This window comes from Hemitrygon akajei, chromosome 11, assembly GCF_048418815.1.
Source record: "Hemitrygon akajei chromosome 11, sHemAka1.3, whole genome shotgun sequence".
Taxonomy (NCBI): Eukaryota; Metazoa; Chordata; class Chondrichthyes; order Myliobatiformes; family Dasyatidae; genus Hemitrygon; species Hemitrygon akajei.
The window spans coordinates 59,679,784-59,698,499 of record NC_133134.1 but is presented as its reverse complement, the minus strand read 5'-3'; the positions used below and the strand labels follow the sequence as shown (position 1 = coordinate 59,698,499).

The 18,716-nt window shown below is 41.2% G+C and overlaps 1 protein-coding gene across 1 annotated transcript; it reads right to left on the bottom strand.

Annotated features, from left to right (window-relative positions):
* Nucleotides 1–12,721: 12,721 nt before the first annotated feature.
* On the bottom strand, nucleotides 12,722–17,904 carry uncx (UNC homeobox). The gene is made up of 3 exons (XM_073060966.1): nucleotides 17,498–17,904; nucleotides 16,474–16,649; nucleotides 12,722–14,183 (listed from the first exon to the last, which is right to left on the bottom strand). Exons 1-3 carry the CDS (start codon nucleotides 17,751–17,753, stop codon nucleotides 13,119–13,121), a joined length of 1,497 nt encoding a protein of 498 aa, XP_072917067.1. The 5' UTR covers nucleotides 17,754–17,904; the 3' UTR covers nucleotides 12,722–13,118.
* Nucleotides 17,905–18,716: the final 812 nt, after the last annotated feature.

The window sequence follows — 18,716 nt, the reverse complement described above, 5'->3', positions numbered from 1 at the left end:
TCCCCTGCACCAGTTCCTCAGCTACACATTCAACTGCCAAATCATCCTATTCTTACCCTCAATGGCAGGTGGCATTGGCAGCAATCCAGTACTACCCTGGCAGTCCTGCTTTTCAGCGTTCTACCCAGCTCCCTAAAATCTCTCTTCAGAACTTTCTCGCTTTTCTTACCTATGTCATTGGTGCCAATATGTACCCAGAGTTCTGGCTGCTCACCCTCCCCCTTTAGAATGCCACGGACTTGATCTGAGACATCCCTGACCCTGGCACCTGGGAGACAACATACCATCCGGGTGTCTGTATTGCACCCACAGAATCTCATCTCCATTTCTCTGGTTATGGAATCTCCTATCACTACTTCAGCCCTCTTCACCTCTCTTCTCTTCTCTTCACAGTGCCAGAGACCCAATCCCCCCGGTAAATTGTCCCCTCACCAGAATCCAAAATGGTATTCTAATTACTGAGGGGAACAGCCACAGGGGTACTCTGTACAGGCTGCCCATTTCTCTTACTTCTCCTGACTGTCACTCAGTTGCCTGCCTCCTGCAAGCCAGGGGTGACCACTCTCTGCAGCTCCTATCTATCACTTCCTCCGTATGAGCTGGAGGTCATCAAGCTGCAGCTCCAGATTAGAGGATAGAGAGGGTGTTAATGGAATCAAATCACCATTTGAAATGGTGATGGAGGAAGAAATGGTACTTGGTATTACAAGAGCTGTGACCTTCAGCTAAGGTAAGATTAAGTTAATTAACTCTTCCCACTGGCACAGACACATTGAGCTAAATAGCCTCCTTCTACCCATTGGTTTTCTGATTATGAGTTTATCCATCCCCCATGTATATAGCATCTCAGGAGTAAACCACCTATGCTATATCTATGCAGCAAACCATCTAACTGCAGTATAGTATAGCAAACCATCCATACTCACGAATGTACATTATATCTAGCCAATGTATTCGAGTTGCAATGAAAGATCACCAAGTTGAAACATTGGCTCGAATTACTGCCCGACTCACTGAATATTTTCTGTATTTCCCATTTTTATTTCAATATAACATAACTGACAAACCATCTAAATCCGACATATAGCACTTCACAAGCATATCATCAATGCGCACATTTAATGCATCAAACTTGCAAATCATCTGACCAAGAAAACTTGGAGCAAAATCACAAACCATCTAAAACCAATGCATGATAAGTTTTAGATCACTCCAATGCATCTGAGCTACTAAGTTACCAGTGAATAACTAATTGGTGATGCAAGCTCCTTCGGCACTCTCTGTTTCTGTGCTTGCTGACCCTCCATTTGGAGCCCAGGTTTTCCCAGCTTCTCCTGAGCGGTCCATTTGACAGGCAACTGAAGGAGTGAAATGCAGGGTTCTGCCTCAGAAACCAGAACCTGCTGATTTGGATTATGGTGCTTTTACAACCAGGAGTTCGAGGAGACCAGGTGGAGCACCATTGTCAGCAAGTACCATCTGCAAAACAAAATCTGGGAAAATTTACACTGAGGCACCCAACGGGGGGAAATATTTATCCTTCGGTGTTCAATCTTTTACTCTGCGATATCTAATAAATGGAGTGTAGTAACAGAATCAAACTCTCTGTCTTAAATAGTAGTGAGGCAGAAACAGTACTGCATGTGCTTGAAGAGACGTGACCTCCAAAACTACAGAGATTAGGTTCAGTAACTCCTTTTCCATCAACATAGACATATTGGGAAAAATGGCCTCCTTTTATCTCAGAGTTGGGGAAATCGTGCCATAAATGTGGACTACGTTTACGGTGTGGCACCCAGTACAGGAAGCAAGTACATTGTGGCAACAATTGTTATTCCTTCTCACGCCTTGTGCCACATTGGGTGGTATTTATTGCCATTTCTTAACATTTGTCTGTTTTTTTTATGAGACCAAGTTGCTAGCTTAATGCTCAACCCAGCACGAATGGAAAGCGTGCATCGCACTGGCCAGATTTGAACCCAAGACCATTGGCCTCAAACTGCAGTGCTGATGTCACTACACCACTGGCCAGCTGATTGTGGCAGCAAGTGTGGGGAATATTTACAGTGTGGCACCAAATTCAGGGAGTCTTTACATTGTAAGGTGAAATCATAGTGCCATTTGCACTCAAATGTTCAGGGTGTCACTCAATGGGATACTGCTTACACTGCAGATCAAAGAGTGAACTAAATTCGGGGACTACTTACAATGTGGAGAGTGGTCTGCTTCTATTATAATGCTGAATAGTGGGACTGTTTATATTGTGGCAGACAATCAAGAGAACTTTTATGCTCTTGCACAATGCACAGAATTCTTACAATAAAGGTCGGTATTTACTCTATGTTGCCCAAAACAGGGCCCGTTTATTTTAAAACCCCCAATTTGGAGGGAGGGTGATGTGACACGTGTATGCTATGAACCCCATTGGAGGGATCTGAAACAAAATTTGGAGAATGATTTCACTTATGACACTCAAAGGAGTGGTTTGTTTACACTCACATAGTAATCTCTGAATTGTGGAAACATTTAAACAGTGGCAAGTGTCTATGAGAATATTTCTACTGTGACATCCAGTTTGGGGAAAGTTTACATTGTGGCACTCATTGTGGGGAGCCTTTATATTGTGACGCTGAATACAGGGAATGTTTGCATTGTGACACTCAGTTTTGGGGCCATTCACACTGTGATGCTTAATTCTGGGAATGGTTGTACTGTGGCATAAAACAGGAACGCTGTTTAAACTGTGAAACCCAGTGGAAGCAATTGTTTATGTGAATACCTAAGAGGGGTTCCTTTTAAACTTTGGTGGCATTCAACCTCAGGACAGATTAAATGTGGCCCCAAATATAAGGACTGTGCCAGTGAAATATCACTCCAGGTGGTGTTTATGTTGAATTACCAAGATGGAAATTAGTTTTGGGGTCAATGTTTGTCACTGTGCTGGGATATTGTTTACTGCATCATCTCCTTTCACGCATAACATCTTTTCACACAAAGTTGAAAATTTGTTTTAATAGTTCTGTAAATTTGAATTCTATTTCTTGTGCCCTGTTAAAGATAGAACGTAGGAGGAAGGGTTAAGCTAATGAAGACCTCAATCGTTCAATAAATCATGGGTCATTCACAAGATCACACAAGCCCTTTCAATCCAGGGACCACTTACAACGTGACATGAAATCCAGACCTTGTTTACAAAATGCAATCCCATATTCCGGGACCAGTTGCACTATGAGGCCATAATCCATTGGTGAAATCTGTCTCAGGCTAGAAACAGGATTCCTTGAAAGATAAGCAGGTTTTTCTGTTGTATGACTGGTCAGTGCATGACTAAAAACATATGAAAAGTACATGTCTGGTAATCATGGTGATTAAGTTCTGGTATCTTACTTTAGCTACTGATATTAGTCTCAACTCTAACCCTCTCAAGTTAATTTAAACAATTAACATTAAATCTAATACATTCCTCTGAATCCAGTCCTCCTTAATCACTAACTATAACCCTTGATAGTAATCATTAAACCTAAATCGAACCACTAACACTGCTACATCAAACCAGCATGCCTTCTAATCTCAATAATCTCAAGTATTGACTTGAAAATCATTGAAAGTAATATGACTAATTTCAGAATGAATCAGAAGCTAAATTATACAAAGTAAGTTGAAGATAGCACCAAAAAATACATAACCAGTGATAATATTGATTAAGTTCAGGTTTTAAAAAATAGATTAGTGTAGGAATATTGTAAGTCGGTGGCTAGCGGTCAGTGGGGACTCAATAGGCAGAAGGGCCTGTTTCTGGGTTGTATCTCTCTGTGACCCTATGACCTTAAACACTGGATCATTTAACCAGTTCAAGAGTGGACTATATTGCAGGTCCGAAATATATTTCACTTATTCAACTATAATAAATGAAAATAAAATGCAGGAAATAATCAGCAGGTCACATAGCTTCTGTGGAAATTGAAACAGAAATCACATTTTTGATCAATGATCTTTGATGAGAACTGGGAATGAATGCACAAGAACAGGTTTGCAGATACAGGGAGAGCAGAGTGAGGGAGAGAATTCACTGAGAGGGTGGAAAGCAGGAGAGACACAAGCAGCAGAAGAGGTAACAGTGCAAGGTAACAAGAGCATAGAGGAGGAACATGCATTAAATTATCCAAAATTAGTAAAGGAATTTTGAGAGAAGTCAGGAAATCTGGTCCAAAGAGATACAAATATACATTTTCTGAAATAGTTGAGAGGGCCATGTTTCATGATTTTACATTGTGCTTCACTGGAACACTATGGGAAGTGGATTGTTAGCTTAGTGGAGAGAGACTGCATATGAGTGAAGTTCAGAGGGTCTAGGTGTTCTAATGTATGAATCACAAAATGTTAGCAAGCAGGTCCAACAAGTAGCTCTGAAAGCAAACAGCATGTTGGTCTTTATGGCAAAGGGGATGGAGTTTAAGACTAGCGAGATTTAGTTTTGGTTGTATTGGTATTAATACTGGTTTATTATTGTCACCTCTACCAAGATACAGCGAAATACTTGTCTTGCATACTGTTTGTACAGATCAAATCATTACACATTACATTGAGCTAGAATAAACTAATGCAGTTACAATGCAGAATAAGTGTAAATGATACTGAAAAAATGCAGTGCAAGGTCACGTTATGTTGGTGATGCCACACCTGGAATAGTTACCTAAACAAAAATACACAGTGACATTGGAGGCAAAGAAGATTCACATGGCTAATTCCTGAGATGAAAGGTTTATCCATACCTTGGAGCAGAATGAGGAATGACCATATTCAAACATATCCAACCCTAAGGGAACTTGACAGGATAGATGCTGATATGTTTTCACTAGTGAAAAAAAATCGCAAGTAAGAAGATACAACTGCAAAACAAAGACCCAATTATTTAAAACTAAGTCCACAAGTTTATTTTTCTTTTAAAGGGTAGTGAATCTCTGAACTTCTCTGCATCCAAGGGATGTGGAGGCCAGATAATTCAATATATTTTCGCTGGAGATAGATTAATATTTTTTTTAAAAAATCAAGGAAATGGGGGTTTTGAGGAACTAGTATAGACGAGGAATTGAGATCAGCCCTGATCATGTTGAATGATGGAGCAGTCTTGATGGGCCTGGTGGCCAGCTCCAGCTCTTACCTTCCTGTACCATGGACAGAGGTTCAGAATGGGATTGTAATTGTCATGCAACTCCCCTGCAAAATATCCATCTAATTTGCATTTGGGCTCCAGTGCACAGGGAGTCACATTGTGAACGATGAATGCTATATACTAAATTGAAAAAAAAGTAGGTATAAATTAGTGGCTCACAACGATTGAGTGTTTAGATCTCTGGAGAGTGGGAAGACAGCTGTTAAAGGGGCAGATAATACTCATAGTGAAAGCATTCTTGGAGCACTGTTCGGGGGTTACCCTTTCAGGAATTAGACACAACAACAATGAAGGGCCAACAATATTTTTCAAAATTAGTACAGTTTTTGACTAAGAGTCAAGCCTGTAGGTGGTGGTGTCCAATGCAAATACTGCCCTTATTCTTGGTGGTGGAGGTTGTGGTACGGGAGGCACTGTAGATGAGCCAGATGGCATCAGGTGGAGTAGGAAAGAGGATGGAGTTGATGGAAGAGTGAACCAGAGTTTCAGGGTATGTACTGTCCTTCTAGAACAACACTGCTGCTGATATATGGTGTACTGGTGGAGGTTTTTAAAAGTGCAGAGGATGATTGGTTAAACATTAAGATTGATGGCAGATGGCAAATGCAGAGAAGGGGTGAAAACAGATATGTAATAATTGGAATGTCAAAGGCCCTATCAACAAGTTGAGGTGAATGCATGGCTAAGGGAGGTGCAAACACTGCAAGTACTGGTGTGGAAGCTGCCATTGTCAGAACAGATAGAGGAACTGATGGAGTAGCGTCTTGATAGAAAGCAGAGCGGGTGAAAATGTAATTAGGTTAGCAACAGGAGTCAGTGTCCTTGTAGAGAATACACTGCTAGCTCGCCTTCACGCAGACGGAGGAAGAGAAGTGTCATCGATGGACAGAGGGAAAGTGTGAGCAGGGTGCAAATTGGCAGTAAAAGTGGTGGTGATTTCCTTTCCAGGACTGAGCAGGAAATAGTCCCAGTACATGTTCCAGCAGAAGAGGTGAGGGAGGCACCCAAGAAGAATCAATGAGCACAGCTTGAACCAGTATGGGTATCCATAGCAGTGTATTTTACTTGGAGGCGGTGAGTGCAGTGACGAGAATTGTTGTTCACCGTGAAAGTGTGTTCAGCTAGGCGGAGGAGGAGAGTGGGAGGAAGGGAATGTTTGGGGTTCTGTTTAAGGATGTAGTGAAGATTCCTCCTGGTCGCTCCAACATCTGCAATTGAATGGGAAGACATGGGGTGGGGTGGGGTGGGTGGGGCATGTTGTTTGGCATGAAAGGAGCAGGTGTTGGAGAAGATGGAAATTTTAACCTAAGAATCTTGCCTTGAACAATTGAAAATAAATAAAACCTGAGGATGCTGGGAAGCCTGGAATAAAATTGGAACATGATGGAAACACTCAGCAGGCTGGGTAGCATCTTTGGGAAGATAAGTAGAGCTTAGGTCTCAGCTGGGACATGCTTCCTGAGAACAGTCTATGTCCAGCATGTTCTGAGGCCAGCAATCCATTTCTAATGCTGAAAGGGGATGAGGCAGTGGTATTCTCATTTTGGAGATGTGGAACATTGAACCAATTCAAAGAAGCAAGTCATGTCTCAATCCTGTCCAACAATGCTAATACTGAATTAGCCTTTAATAGGGCAGACTTTGATGTTTCTATGTGCATGTGACAAATAGATCTAATCATTGCACCAATGACGATTTACATAATCTACCCTCTGACCGACTGCAGAACGCAATAGAAGACGTGAATCCAGTCGGCAGCTGACCAGGTGGAACAGGGCGTCCCATTTACAAGCATGCCAGTTAAAACTTCCAACCTCAGTCGGTCCCTCCAGAAAAAAAGAACACGTGGCTGTTATCCGCCAGTGCGCCAACATCCTACACCTATCTGGTCTTAAAACTGGCAGTTACAGTTAATGAAAGAGACTCGATAAATCAAAGAATGTAGCGAAGTTTAACTCCAGGAAACTGGCTCGATATAGCAAGTTCGCCACACCGGCTACCGGGCAAGCTTACAGCAGTGAGCACCCGGCTTGCGCCGCTACACATGCGGGCGGCGTGTGCAGTACGCGCCGGCTACGCCCATGTAGGGAAATCCATCCGGCCTGTGAAACTAGACTGAACGGAGTCGGTTTGAAGACGGTCCAAGATTGCACGGCTTCCCGAGTCCGGGAACACTAAAACCCGTGGAAAAGAACACTTCGAGTTTGCAGTATAATTACAACATAAAGTCCAATCTTATTGCCTGTCTTCTGGTGTTGATATTTGTAGAAATTAATATAATGCATTCTAAAACATGACTCAGAAAAGGCTGGTACGGTGAACGAATATTGGAGTAATTCTGCCGTGACTCTGGTGTACATTTTGCACTGGGAACAAGTTTAAAGCGGAACAAATCTGTTTGTTCTAAGAAAGTAGAGGGGCTAACGTGGCTAAGTTTAAGTGGAAGATACATAATGGCTTCTGCTATCTTACATTCAGGGTCAGATCATAATGATTATTATTTTTGGTTAGCCTACTGATAATTAACTAAAAGCAAACCTTCTTAATGAAACACGTTCCAGAAAGTGATAATTAGTGGGAAGTAGTGGAAATACAAACGACTGGGATCTGCTTTAGCAGCAGAAGCGAGTTTGTCTGGCCGTGTAAAATTTACCTTTCAGTGTCAATTCTGTTACTTAATCAGAGAAAATCCACTGGCTGGACACTCTTGCTAATAAAAGATGGTTCAACGCTATTTTAGAACCCATTACTGAAAATAGAAGGGAAGAATTTGTGATCTCAACCCAGTTATATTTAATCCTTTTGATTAGATTGAAGTACTGTATCCGTTTAATTTTGTGCGTTGTAGCCTAAGTTATTTTTATGGCATAGTTTGATACGAAATCGTCCAACTAGTGAATCGGATATAGCCAACGCATTGAGATAGTCAACGTATTGCGGAATGAGTGGAATTCCTTCTTAACTTCTCTTTCATATCCCCCCCCCAAAAAAAAAGTTATAATTGGCAACAATAAAATATTTTAAAAGTAATTAAATTAGATTAATTTCCAATAAATGGTTAACAGGGTATTATTGAGTTGCCTTTGATACCATGTTACATATTATAAACAGTTGCGCTGTTAGAAGTACCTACAGTACTTTGCAAACATCGCCTTTAGAACACAGTGAAGTTATTTTCTATTATTCGCGTGAAATAGGCACCAAATAAAAACAATCTGAGCGACTATAATCGCGAGGAGGGAAAATAGCTAAAGGAAAACGAGAACGATTATGAGGCTTTTAAACATTTAATAAATGCGGCTAGTTTAAGTCTAAAATAAGGCGTCACTTTAGCAAAATTCTAGATAAACCTTTATCACAGAGAGACAGCGTCTAATTATTTAAATAGACTGTGATACCCAGCAGCAGCTATTAAATTATTATTCTCTGTATAAATACCTAGTCGCCTGCGCGAGTCTGTAACTAACGTGTTTATGGCCGGCATTGCCCATCTCAAACCCTTACATCAACTCACTGCGCACAAATTAATAACCTTCATATATGTTGACGACCTCCGCCCCAAAACAAAATTATTTCAATAAAAAAGTCGTCATCCGCACGCATCTTATTGGTGACAAGTATTAGCAAATTTGCACTATTTTATGGGGATGCTAATTTTTAACAGTCATAATCATTCCTTATTAGCTCGCTCCGGTGATGTTCTATCGATCAGCGTAGAATTTAATTGGTGGCTTTATGACGATTCCCTCAGTTCCCCGGGTGTCCTCATCTCCTAGTAACATAGAAAACAAACTACTCTGCCTTCGCCTTCTTTGTTTAATAGTTCGTAATGTGCTGGCGTGAATTCTCTAAATGATGTTTGACTACAAATACACTGCCAAACAAACCCCCATGAAATAAATAATTACTATTTTCAGATATGAGTCGGGTCTGTGACTGGGGTCAGAAAATTGGAAATTAAAATTCAGTGAATCAGGTGTGGAAAATCGAAACAAATTTCCAGGATCCCGAGGCTCTGTGGATGCTGAATTTTATCCGCGATAAACTAGAAGTCTTTTTCCCAATAATAGTTTCTCCTTTAAAATATTGCATATCAGATTACATTCTGCGGAAGGGTATCAGCGAGGCGGATGGATTTTTATTCGCTCCTTGCAAAATTAAAAGCCCTTTTAAAGCCTGTAATTTTGAATTTCGATATTTTTGTCTCAGTTATAGGGCTGCAGATATTAATTCTGGAAAAAAAAGCATACACGGTGCACTTCAGTTCTTTGCAGTATCATTGACAGTTTACGAGTTTAAATCATTAGGAGACATTTCCCCCTACATTTGATGCAGTTACGATTTCATGTTCTCTGTTACCTGAGAGTTGTTAGCAGACTGCTGGTTACGGATTTTTGTTTTAAAATGCTGTCAAAAGCAGTATACAAACACTGTAAAAACAGACCGTCTCCATTATTTCACCTTTCTGAAAAATCAAATACACTATATATGAATAAGTAAGGTAACACCCAGTCCAACGTTACATTATAATATAAGCAGAGCTGTTATAGACTAAATGTACAGTTCATTCCAGACTCCTTGGAGAGTTCCTCTACTAGCTGTGTGCAATATTAGAGCAAATAAATTATATTCTTAATAAGAATCTATCGTCAGTCTCGCAAGGTATATGTGAGACATCTTTGAAATGGGAAAGGTCAGTTTAAAATCACCATGTGAAAAACAATTAATTAAACGGTTTAATCAATTTGGATATTTTATTAAATAATGTTTTGTCTTAGCCATTTAACCAAAAAAAAAATAAAAGCGGCGTGGACCTGATTCAGGTAAAACTGTCTAGGAAAATCTTATTTATAGGAAGCTGTCTACTTTTAGTCCTACTCCAGACCTGCACTGTGAAGTCGAAGAGTCTCGCGCCCATTTGCAGTTGTATTATTTTAATCTATATGAATTTGTCTCCGGATTAAATGTGGTTAGGATTTTTTTTGTAATTTACACTCTGCTCTCCGATCGATCCGACACCTCTTATTGAGTACGCGGTAATTTTTCACGCTAGCTGCGAGGTGCTGAGATAAACCCCTCTCATTAGAGGCGACTGCAAAGGATTGCTAATTTGTCCAAACTGTCAGCGCCGTGTACAACCCCAGGTTAAAAATAAATCACAAAATAAACTGCACCTTCCCAACCTGTGCAATTCATCATCCTGTAAGGATCTAGGGGTTTCAAACAAAAAAAAAATATGCTTCTTTGGTAAACACTTAAGGGGGAAAAAAATAATAAAAGCATCTAATTTGCTTCAGCTAATTTGGAAATGTGTTGCAAATGGGGCTCTTGAAAATTACGTTCATAATTAATTGTGCAAATTTGTTTCTATTAAATAAAAATAACACGTATTGAAGAACTCAATTACCATTAATTAAGCTTGATATCCTAATTTGGAAATTCTGTAATACAAACCAGCCGTTTTGGAACCGGTTGTGAGAGAGAAGACTATAGCCCTTGGGCTGCGCTCCGTCCTTGGAGATTTGGAAATCAGAAAACGAGATGGAAGCGCACAAGGTGCTAAATTAGCTCCGTGATCTGCACTTATTGCATGCACACTCCCCATTACTGCGCCTTTCTGCGCGCAACTTAATATTCAGGGCATGGCGCCTCGTCTAGATAGCAGATTTATCAAATGGGAAAATGAATGTATGATGATCAGTTAAATTGAAAATCAGCGCCGAGATGACAGCTCGACCTGACACCTCCGTAATTAGAAAGAAAAATGATGGCGTCCGATGCATAATAGAGCAAAAACAATTTGCACTGTCCCATAATGATCCAGCGTTCAAATTGAAAATTTCTCTTGGTATAAATTGAATTCATAAAGTATGATTCATCGCGGACACATCTCCTGGAGACTGCGAGCTAGATCGATTGATAGTTTGTCTAGAAACAGCTTCCTCCTCAGGCTCAGCAAAAAAAAACCCTATTGAGCTGAGTGCAGCACCAACATTGGACTAAACTGCTTAACTAAATCACTAATTCACCTTAAGGACATGTGTCTGCTAGCGACCGATACTCGGCCTCATTCACAAGCGCAATCATTATGGCTGTAAATAAATAAAACATGAGCTTACAGACAAAATGAACAGCTGCAAATTGAAGAAAGGACGCAATTTATTGCTGCCAGGGAAATATTTCACGTTATTTAAAACAACATAGCATTTTAAACGTCGGGTTTTTCTTTACCCCCTCCTTTCGTGAATTATAATTTTCCCATCTTCTGGTACCAAACCGATATAGAAGTGGCAAGTGCGATCGCCCGGGTGAGGGATTTGAGGCGAATCGGGTTTTAAGGACGCCGACACAATCATTTTCCTATTAACTGAACTTGTACAGAACGCACATTTCAGCTCAGAGAATCTTATGTGACGTCCGTCTCGACACAAATTCGCTCTTTTTATATATCTAATTATTTTTTCTCCAAAAGCTGACGGGTCCTGCAGAGCAAATATCACAGACACCGAGCGAAAATTATGTAAATATTATTAAAGAGAACGGGTGCTCAGATATTCATCTGCGCGCACCCAGAACTAAGCCGGTCTTATTATTATATTCAATTTATTTGCAAATAAAAGTCCCGATGACCAGAAGGGATCAACGATATTTAACTAGGCTGTAAACATAATTCCACTATGCACAGACTCGACAAAATTAATGGTTTTAATAATTGGGATTTTAATTCCCAGGGAACTGATGTAGTTTACACTGCATAAGTGCCCTGTAAATTGAAGGGGATCGGCGAGGGAGGGGTGTCGGATGATGAGGTGGAGGGGGGGAGGAGGTGGGGGTGTTAGCAACACTGGGTGCGAGTTTCTGGCAAAGTTTCTCATCCCCCTCCCCTCCCTTCGCCCCTCTTTTTTTTTCCTCGGTACAGCTGTCCTGAATCTTGCAAACTCCCCCTTGGGTCTCCTCCCTATTAGAACAAATGTGTTCTTCTTTTGTTGAGGCGCGTTTGCTTTCCCTGTCCTATTACAGGCGACACATGATCAATAGGATGATAACACCAGAACATCAATATAAGCGACAGAACAATGAAGGATATCATCGAACATCTATCTTAATATAGCCTGCTACAAGATACATGACAAAGGAAATCTCATGAAAATTCCAACCCACGATTTTCCATTTCACAACCAATTCAGCACAGTCAAATATGCACACACGCATCTCATCCTATTATTTTGCAATTTCAATTTTATGCCCCAGCCCTTTCATGCTAATTCTATTATTGAAGGAACTTGTGTGATTTCATATCACTATAAAATCGGTAATGTGTAATAACCCTTTGGGCTAAACCCGACCTCGGCTGCCATCGGGAAAATAATCACTTTCATATCAGAACTCGGCAGGAAGCGGGCAAGACCGTGGCCCCTCCGGCTTCGCCACAGATTCACAGCATTTTAATGAATAAAGGTCTTATAGCAATAAACACAATCACAGGCTCTAGCAGAACAGCTCGGCTCCCGTACAGATATTAACACTGACAATTCTGAGACAAAAGAATATATTTTAAAACAGAAACTTTTATTTATAAAAATGTTACATCATATATAAATATTTAATACATTTGTTTGGGTTTTACACCATGAGAGGAGGAGGAGCGGATTCTTGGTTTTACATACTGCGTCCAGACACTGATGTTAATCGTGTATATATAAGATTAATTGTTTTCGCTCCGCTTAGTGTAACGGAGCTGGGCTAATAGTTTTTTTTTGTTTAATATCTGAGCGCATCTTTTCGTCAATAAAAAGTCACAAGCATCCACCTGCAAAGCAAACAAACTAAACAAGTTGAAAGAACATGTTTATCTAGTGAACTATGCGCGAAAGTCCATGTTTTTCTTGATTCTTTTTTTGTTGTGTCTGCTTTGCAGTTGTGATGTTACTTTAGAATCGCCTGTTTAGTCCATATCTACGTCTTCGCACACTGTCATGTGCTCTCGAGGGCAGTTTGTTTTCACTGGCTCGGGAGAGTCCAGGCTCTGTCGATTTAGTTCAGCTGGACTCTCCGAGGCCAGGGGTTGACTCGACTCGGATTGCTTGGAATTTGTATCGGGATAGCTGGCTTGTGTCACGGTTTGAGTCGATCCGGAGTAGCTAGTCTGTGCTGGGTTCGGACTTGCCCCAGTATAGATGGTCTGTGTTGTTGGGCTGGAATCTGACCCGGGACAGCTGGTCTGTGTTGAGTTTGAACTGGTCCCAGGGTTAATGGAATGTACTTGGTCTGTTGCTGGAGTTATTGTATCTGCCCCAGCGGGAGATGGAGGTTGGACGGGGGGTGTCCGGACACTGGTTTGGGGTACAATAAAACCTAAGGGCTGGGTAATGGGGTACAGCAGGAAATGTCCTTTCCCAATAACAGCTCTGGGGTTTGCTAAGGCTGGGAATTCGTAATGCGCTTTGCGCCGTGGTGTTGTGTCTGATAGAAGACTTTCCACACTGAAAGGATTACTTTTTTGATCACACTTTGTCACGTCCGAAGGACGACCGTTAGTGCACGGATAGTTCTGAGGTTTATCCCGATCACACTCGGGATCTGACGATCTACTGGCATTATTCTGGGACGCGGTTCTTTGGTGCGGGGCGAGCGTTTGTCCGGTTTGCTCACAGTTCACTTCGCCCTGGACCCTGCTACTATTGGGAGATAGCTGGTCCGACTCGGCACGGATGGAAATGTGCTCTCGCACGGCCTGGAAATGGACAATGCTGCTGTCAGATTCGGATCCCGACGAGCCCATATTGCAGTCTGCCTCCGAGTGCAGCAGCTTGTTTTGAGTTTTCAACAGTTTCTTCTCTTGCTTTCGTTTCTTTTTCTCCATCTTTTCCATCTCCCTCCTGGCGATTTCCTCCGGGTCCATTGGCTCCCCGCTGCATGTAGTTGGGTGCGAGTTGTGCGCTGGTCGACCAGGACCTTTCTTGGTGTTTTCTTTCTTCCGCCATTTAGCTCTCCGGTTTTGGAACCACACCTACGTACCGAATAATGAAAACGGCATTACAATCGAAATTCACACACTTCACTCTCCGCAAACTTTCTGTAATGAATATGTCCATCTACATCCGAACTGAAAAATTCCCTAACACAACAGAGCACTCTTTCTTGCCCCCAGACCGCTCTGCTGCTTCCAATGCTCAAAGTTTAATGCCACGATAAGGGCTTAATTTAAATAAGTGGCATTTGAAAATCATTTTCAAAATCTGTTATTGTGTTAGAAGCAGGAATAGACCATGAAGTATATTTCAACTCCTTTTTTAAAAAACAATTAATAAATGTTAACTGCCCTAAGTCACCGTTAGGGAATTTAAGTCTCTTCGAGAAAACACTTTAGAAAATTCGTTCCAGATTTTTTATATTATAAAATGCATTAAGTAAAAATAACACACATGAACGCTTTCTCTCAACGTTGATACTAAATGCAAGGAGAATTGTAAACTGAAATTGAATCGAAATAATGTTAAAAACTTATTTCAAAATGATCCCAGTAAAAGAATATTGAGTGAGAAGGAACTCCGATACCTTTGAGGTGTGAGGAAGTTTGAGTCGTTTTTCCCCTCACCCTCTCCTCTGTGTAAATAACATCTTGTTTACACAATCAACACGAAAACTTGAATTAGGTTAATTGACAAACGAATTGCATTTAATCTCGCGTGTAATTCTATCAATTAAATCGATGCTTTGCGAATTCAACTGAAGCAGTTTATTTTGGATACCCAATGGTGGAGAAGTGGAATCAAAGCTTGAATCCACCCCTCAGTTTACCAGTCCTCATCAAAAATCACTACGGGGGTGTATGGACGGGAGTACAGTGGAAGCAACGGATGCGGTGATTCTAAAGAGGACAAAACTCAAATCATAATCATTATGATTGAATATAAACAACTCCTCATAAACTAAATACAAAGAACGAAACTCTGATTCTATTTTCTAAGTTAGCACTATATTTTCCCTCGACTTTCTCCCTTACTGTACCATTTATTCAACCAACCCTCACTGATTTTGAGGGGGGCTTTATTTATTTTAGCCCCGAATATAACACACAGCCACCCCCTCCCCACCCTCCGTATAAACACACCTACGAAAATCACAATACGTATGTAAACTCGTCTTCGCAATCACTTATTTTCTTTCCACTAAAATTAAAGATTTTAAACGTTTTCCCTCCCTCAGTAAATCCAAATTCCCTATGATCGAAAGGAGGAGATGTGGAAAGCCGATTCCTTTTTATTCTGCCCACTGTTAAACACGAATTAAACCGACTAATAATCATTTTACAGAGAGTTCTCTTTGTGTCCGTTCCAACTGTTCTGTCAATGAGAAGTGCTCATTACCGTCTTAAGGGAAATAAGCATTCTCGACTTCATCTAAACGTCACTTAACTAACAATCAACAAATTGGATAAAGTACTTAAGAACATGGAGGGGTCAGGAGCGTCTGTGCCTTTGGTCCGCTATTTCTCTTCAACCCATGCCACCCACTTCATTTTAGAGTGTAACAATAAACATAATTTTAAACGCATATATTGAACAACTGTCTTTCAGCTTTTCGTTGTAATTTTCACACGTATGAAGGTTTCATAATATATTTTTGCAATACATTTCCACCTACAAATAATAATATTTTCCCAAATACACATTTAGACTTGCCACCCTTTTGCAAATTTTGAAGAATTGGGTGCGATTTGATTTTTCAACAACCCCTTCTTTCAATGTTAGGTGGCTCCTTTCTATTAAAATACTGTGTTTACACAGCTTTCTATTTAGCAGTTTGTGTGCAGCCCCACAGGGGTAAACGCAGCAGCTCACGGCAATTCTTACAGCAAAAGTAACACGTTGTCAGTACCAGACATTTTCATTGCGGAACGTGAGGAGCCTCGATGTGTGGTTTAACCGCTCGTTCTTACCACATAGCGTACGCTTTGCTTTTTTAAAAAAAATACACGCACCCTACGTTCTGAAATACAGATGTAGACTCCAATGAGATTAGCAAATTGGTTGTTTTAAATCAGAAAGCTGTCATCTATAATTTGTTCATTTTCGTGACGAACTATTGTTGATTATTGTGTCAATTTTAACTCCACTCGGAAAATAATTGCAAAGTAAGTAGTTTAGTAAAGCAGATTCAAAGCTGTAAATTGTTTTTTTTTTTGGCTTTCGAATTATAAAACAACAGGACGTTTTGTAAATACCGGATCATGGAACCTAAAGCAATAGAAGAATCATTCGAAGCAAAAGCTTGTTTCAATATGATTTTTGTTTTACCTGAACCCGGGACTCCACGAGATCAAGCCTCAACGCCAGCGCTTCTCTCATGAACACATCTGGATAATGGCTCTCGTTGAACGCTTTCTCCAGTTCTTCCAACTGCCAGCCGGTGAAATTTGTCCGCGTTCTCCTCCGTTTACAACCCGGAGTATCCTTTTCCGGATCCGATGTCTCTGTAACGAGAGAGCAATAAAGAGAAAACATTGCGGATATCGGCGAACAAGAACAAGAGCATTACATAAATCCACCTCCGGAAAGCCAGATTTCATCGGAAACCATACAGGCCTTCCAACCATTTTCCCTTGTACTTTCTTTCAAACTGTCCTCGATTTCACGGCGAGTACAAGTTCATAATTAGAACATCATTTGCTATCGAAGGAAATAGAAATTGCAGCACTTTTTGACCCATTGCAATAATCCCGAATTAAGTAACTGACACATAGTACAAGACCCCGAATGAAATGTATGAGAACGCAGGTGCATTGTCCCAGTGTATTGTTAACAGTTTTAAGGCGCCCGCACTCGAGTGGCGATGGCTGTAGGTTTTCTCCCGGCGGGAAGACAGGGTGCTGATGAAAACAATATGTGTAGTTTTTTTTTTACAGTCACAGACGCGGGCAAAGAGCGCTTCGTTCCCACAGCTTCGCCTTACCGATTCCCACGGCCATCTACCCAAACAAAAAAACAGAGCCGAGTGCCCGTGTACTCCGGGCACCAGCGATCCCAGTGAAAACCAGCGTGCTTTCAAAATGCTTGAAATACAGGCTGTTCTGTTTCAACCCTGCGATCTCTGCCTAAGAGTTACCAGGGCCGTCGTGTTCGTTACGTTAAACTCCTTCTCGTTTTGTTTTATTTTGTTGGGGGGGGGGGGGTCCATTGTAGTATCAATTTTAATTAGTTTCGATAATTTATTATTGTTTTATTTTATTTCTCTGCAGCCAACCTTCAGCCGTCGTTTACAGCCTGACTGAGGCCCACAGACTTTCTATTCTCTCTCCCTCTCTCTCTCTCTGTCTCTTACCTGACAGTTTGAAGGACTGACTCTCCCCGTTCACGTTACAAGCCGTAGGCATCAGAGGGGACGGATTGACCACAGATGCCGTGCAGGAGCCACTGAGTAATCCGTCTATGGTGAAGGGCACGCTGGCAGTCTGGAGTTGGTGTCCTGCGAGCTCGTACACATGGTGATGAGTAAGGGGGTAGTGGAACCCTACCATACTGGCCAAGGTACCTCCAAACTGAGCGTGGTGGTGCTCTAGAATCCTGCTATCCATCATCTCCCTGCAGGGGGAAAAGAGGCGAGGGAGAACGAGGGAAAATGCTTGTACTTAAAGGGATTGGGTGAACTTCAAAATGTATGCAGGAAAAGTAGAAAAGCGGTTGACATGCTAGTGGACGGGGAGGATGTGTCTTTACTTTATGAACATAAAGGATCCAATAATTAGCCCAGGCTTTGGGAATTTGGGACCAATAAGAAACGTTAATCGCGTCTGACGTCAGAGACGTATAGTCGGTGTGTGTTGGTACCAGTGGGTATTAAGACCGCTTGAAAACGTTTCCATATCGATCGCTAATTATACATGACATCCACCTCAATAAACAATATATGAGCTGTCAAAACAATGCAGAAAGATTTGACGAGTACGGGCCCTGGCTGCCGCAGGTTGATTGGTACCTGGTTAAATACTAAGCAGAGTACAGAGTAAACATATGCAATTTCTCCCGCGCCCTCGTACAACAGACACTAATAGATTTTTTTCCCTTTCTCTCCCAAACATTGACCATCGTGTTGTCCAGGAATTTTTTTTTAAGTGGGAACGATTTCCTCGGTCAGCTTTTAAACTGATGTCGGGCCAATTACAGGGACACATTGAGCGGCAAATAGACTGATCGGATAATAGAGGATTCATCAGTTGCTGTTTCCAAAGCTGTCACAATGCATTTAAAAGAACATGATATTTCATCTTCGGCGTTTTCTCGAGACTGCTCCGTCACTTCAAATATTTAAAGCTATAGTGACGCTGCCTTTTACATATATATGTGTGGAATTTTTAAAACTGTCACACGGTCCTTATTGAAACTATCGACAACAATAGTAAATATTGAATTATTAATCAGAGGACCGTGCTAATTAAACGCAGGGCACATCAGTGTATGGGGTGCAAGGAGGCAGATATTTTCTTTCCCCCCACTTATTTCTGCCTGTAGAAAATATCAGCCTCTTCCTCTGAACCGGTGAT

What these genes read in the sequence shown, in the direction of transcription:
- uncx (XM_073060966.1), bottom strand. Translation starts at nt 17,753, where the DNA reads ATGATGGATAGCAGGATTCTAGAGCACCACCACGCTCAGTTTGGAGGT. An exon ending in TCAGTCCTTCAAACTGTCAG is followed by an intron (nt 16,650 to 17,497) that starts GTAAGAGACAGA and finishes CTCTCGTTACAG; the next exon opens with AGACATCGGATCCGGAAAAG. An exon ending in TCGTGGAGTCCCGGGTTCAG is followed by an intron (nt 14,184 to 16,473) that starts GTAAAACAAAAA and finishes TTCGGTACGTAG; the next exon opens with GTGTGGTTCCAAAACCGGAG.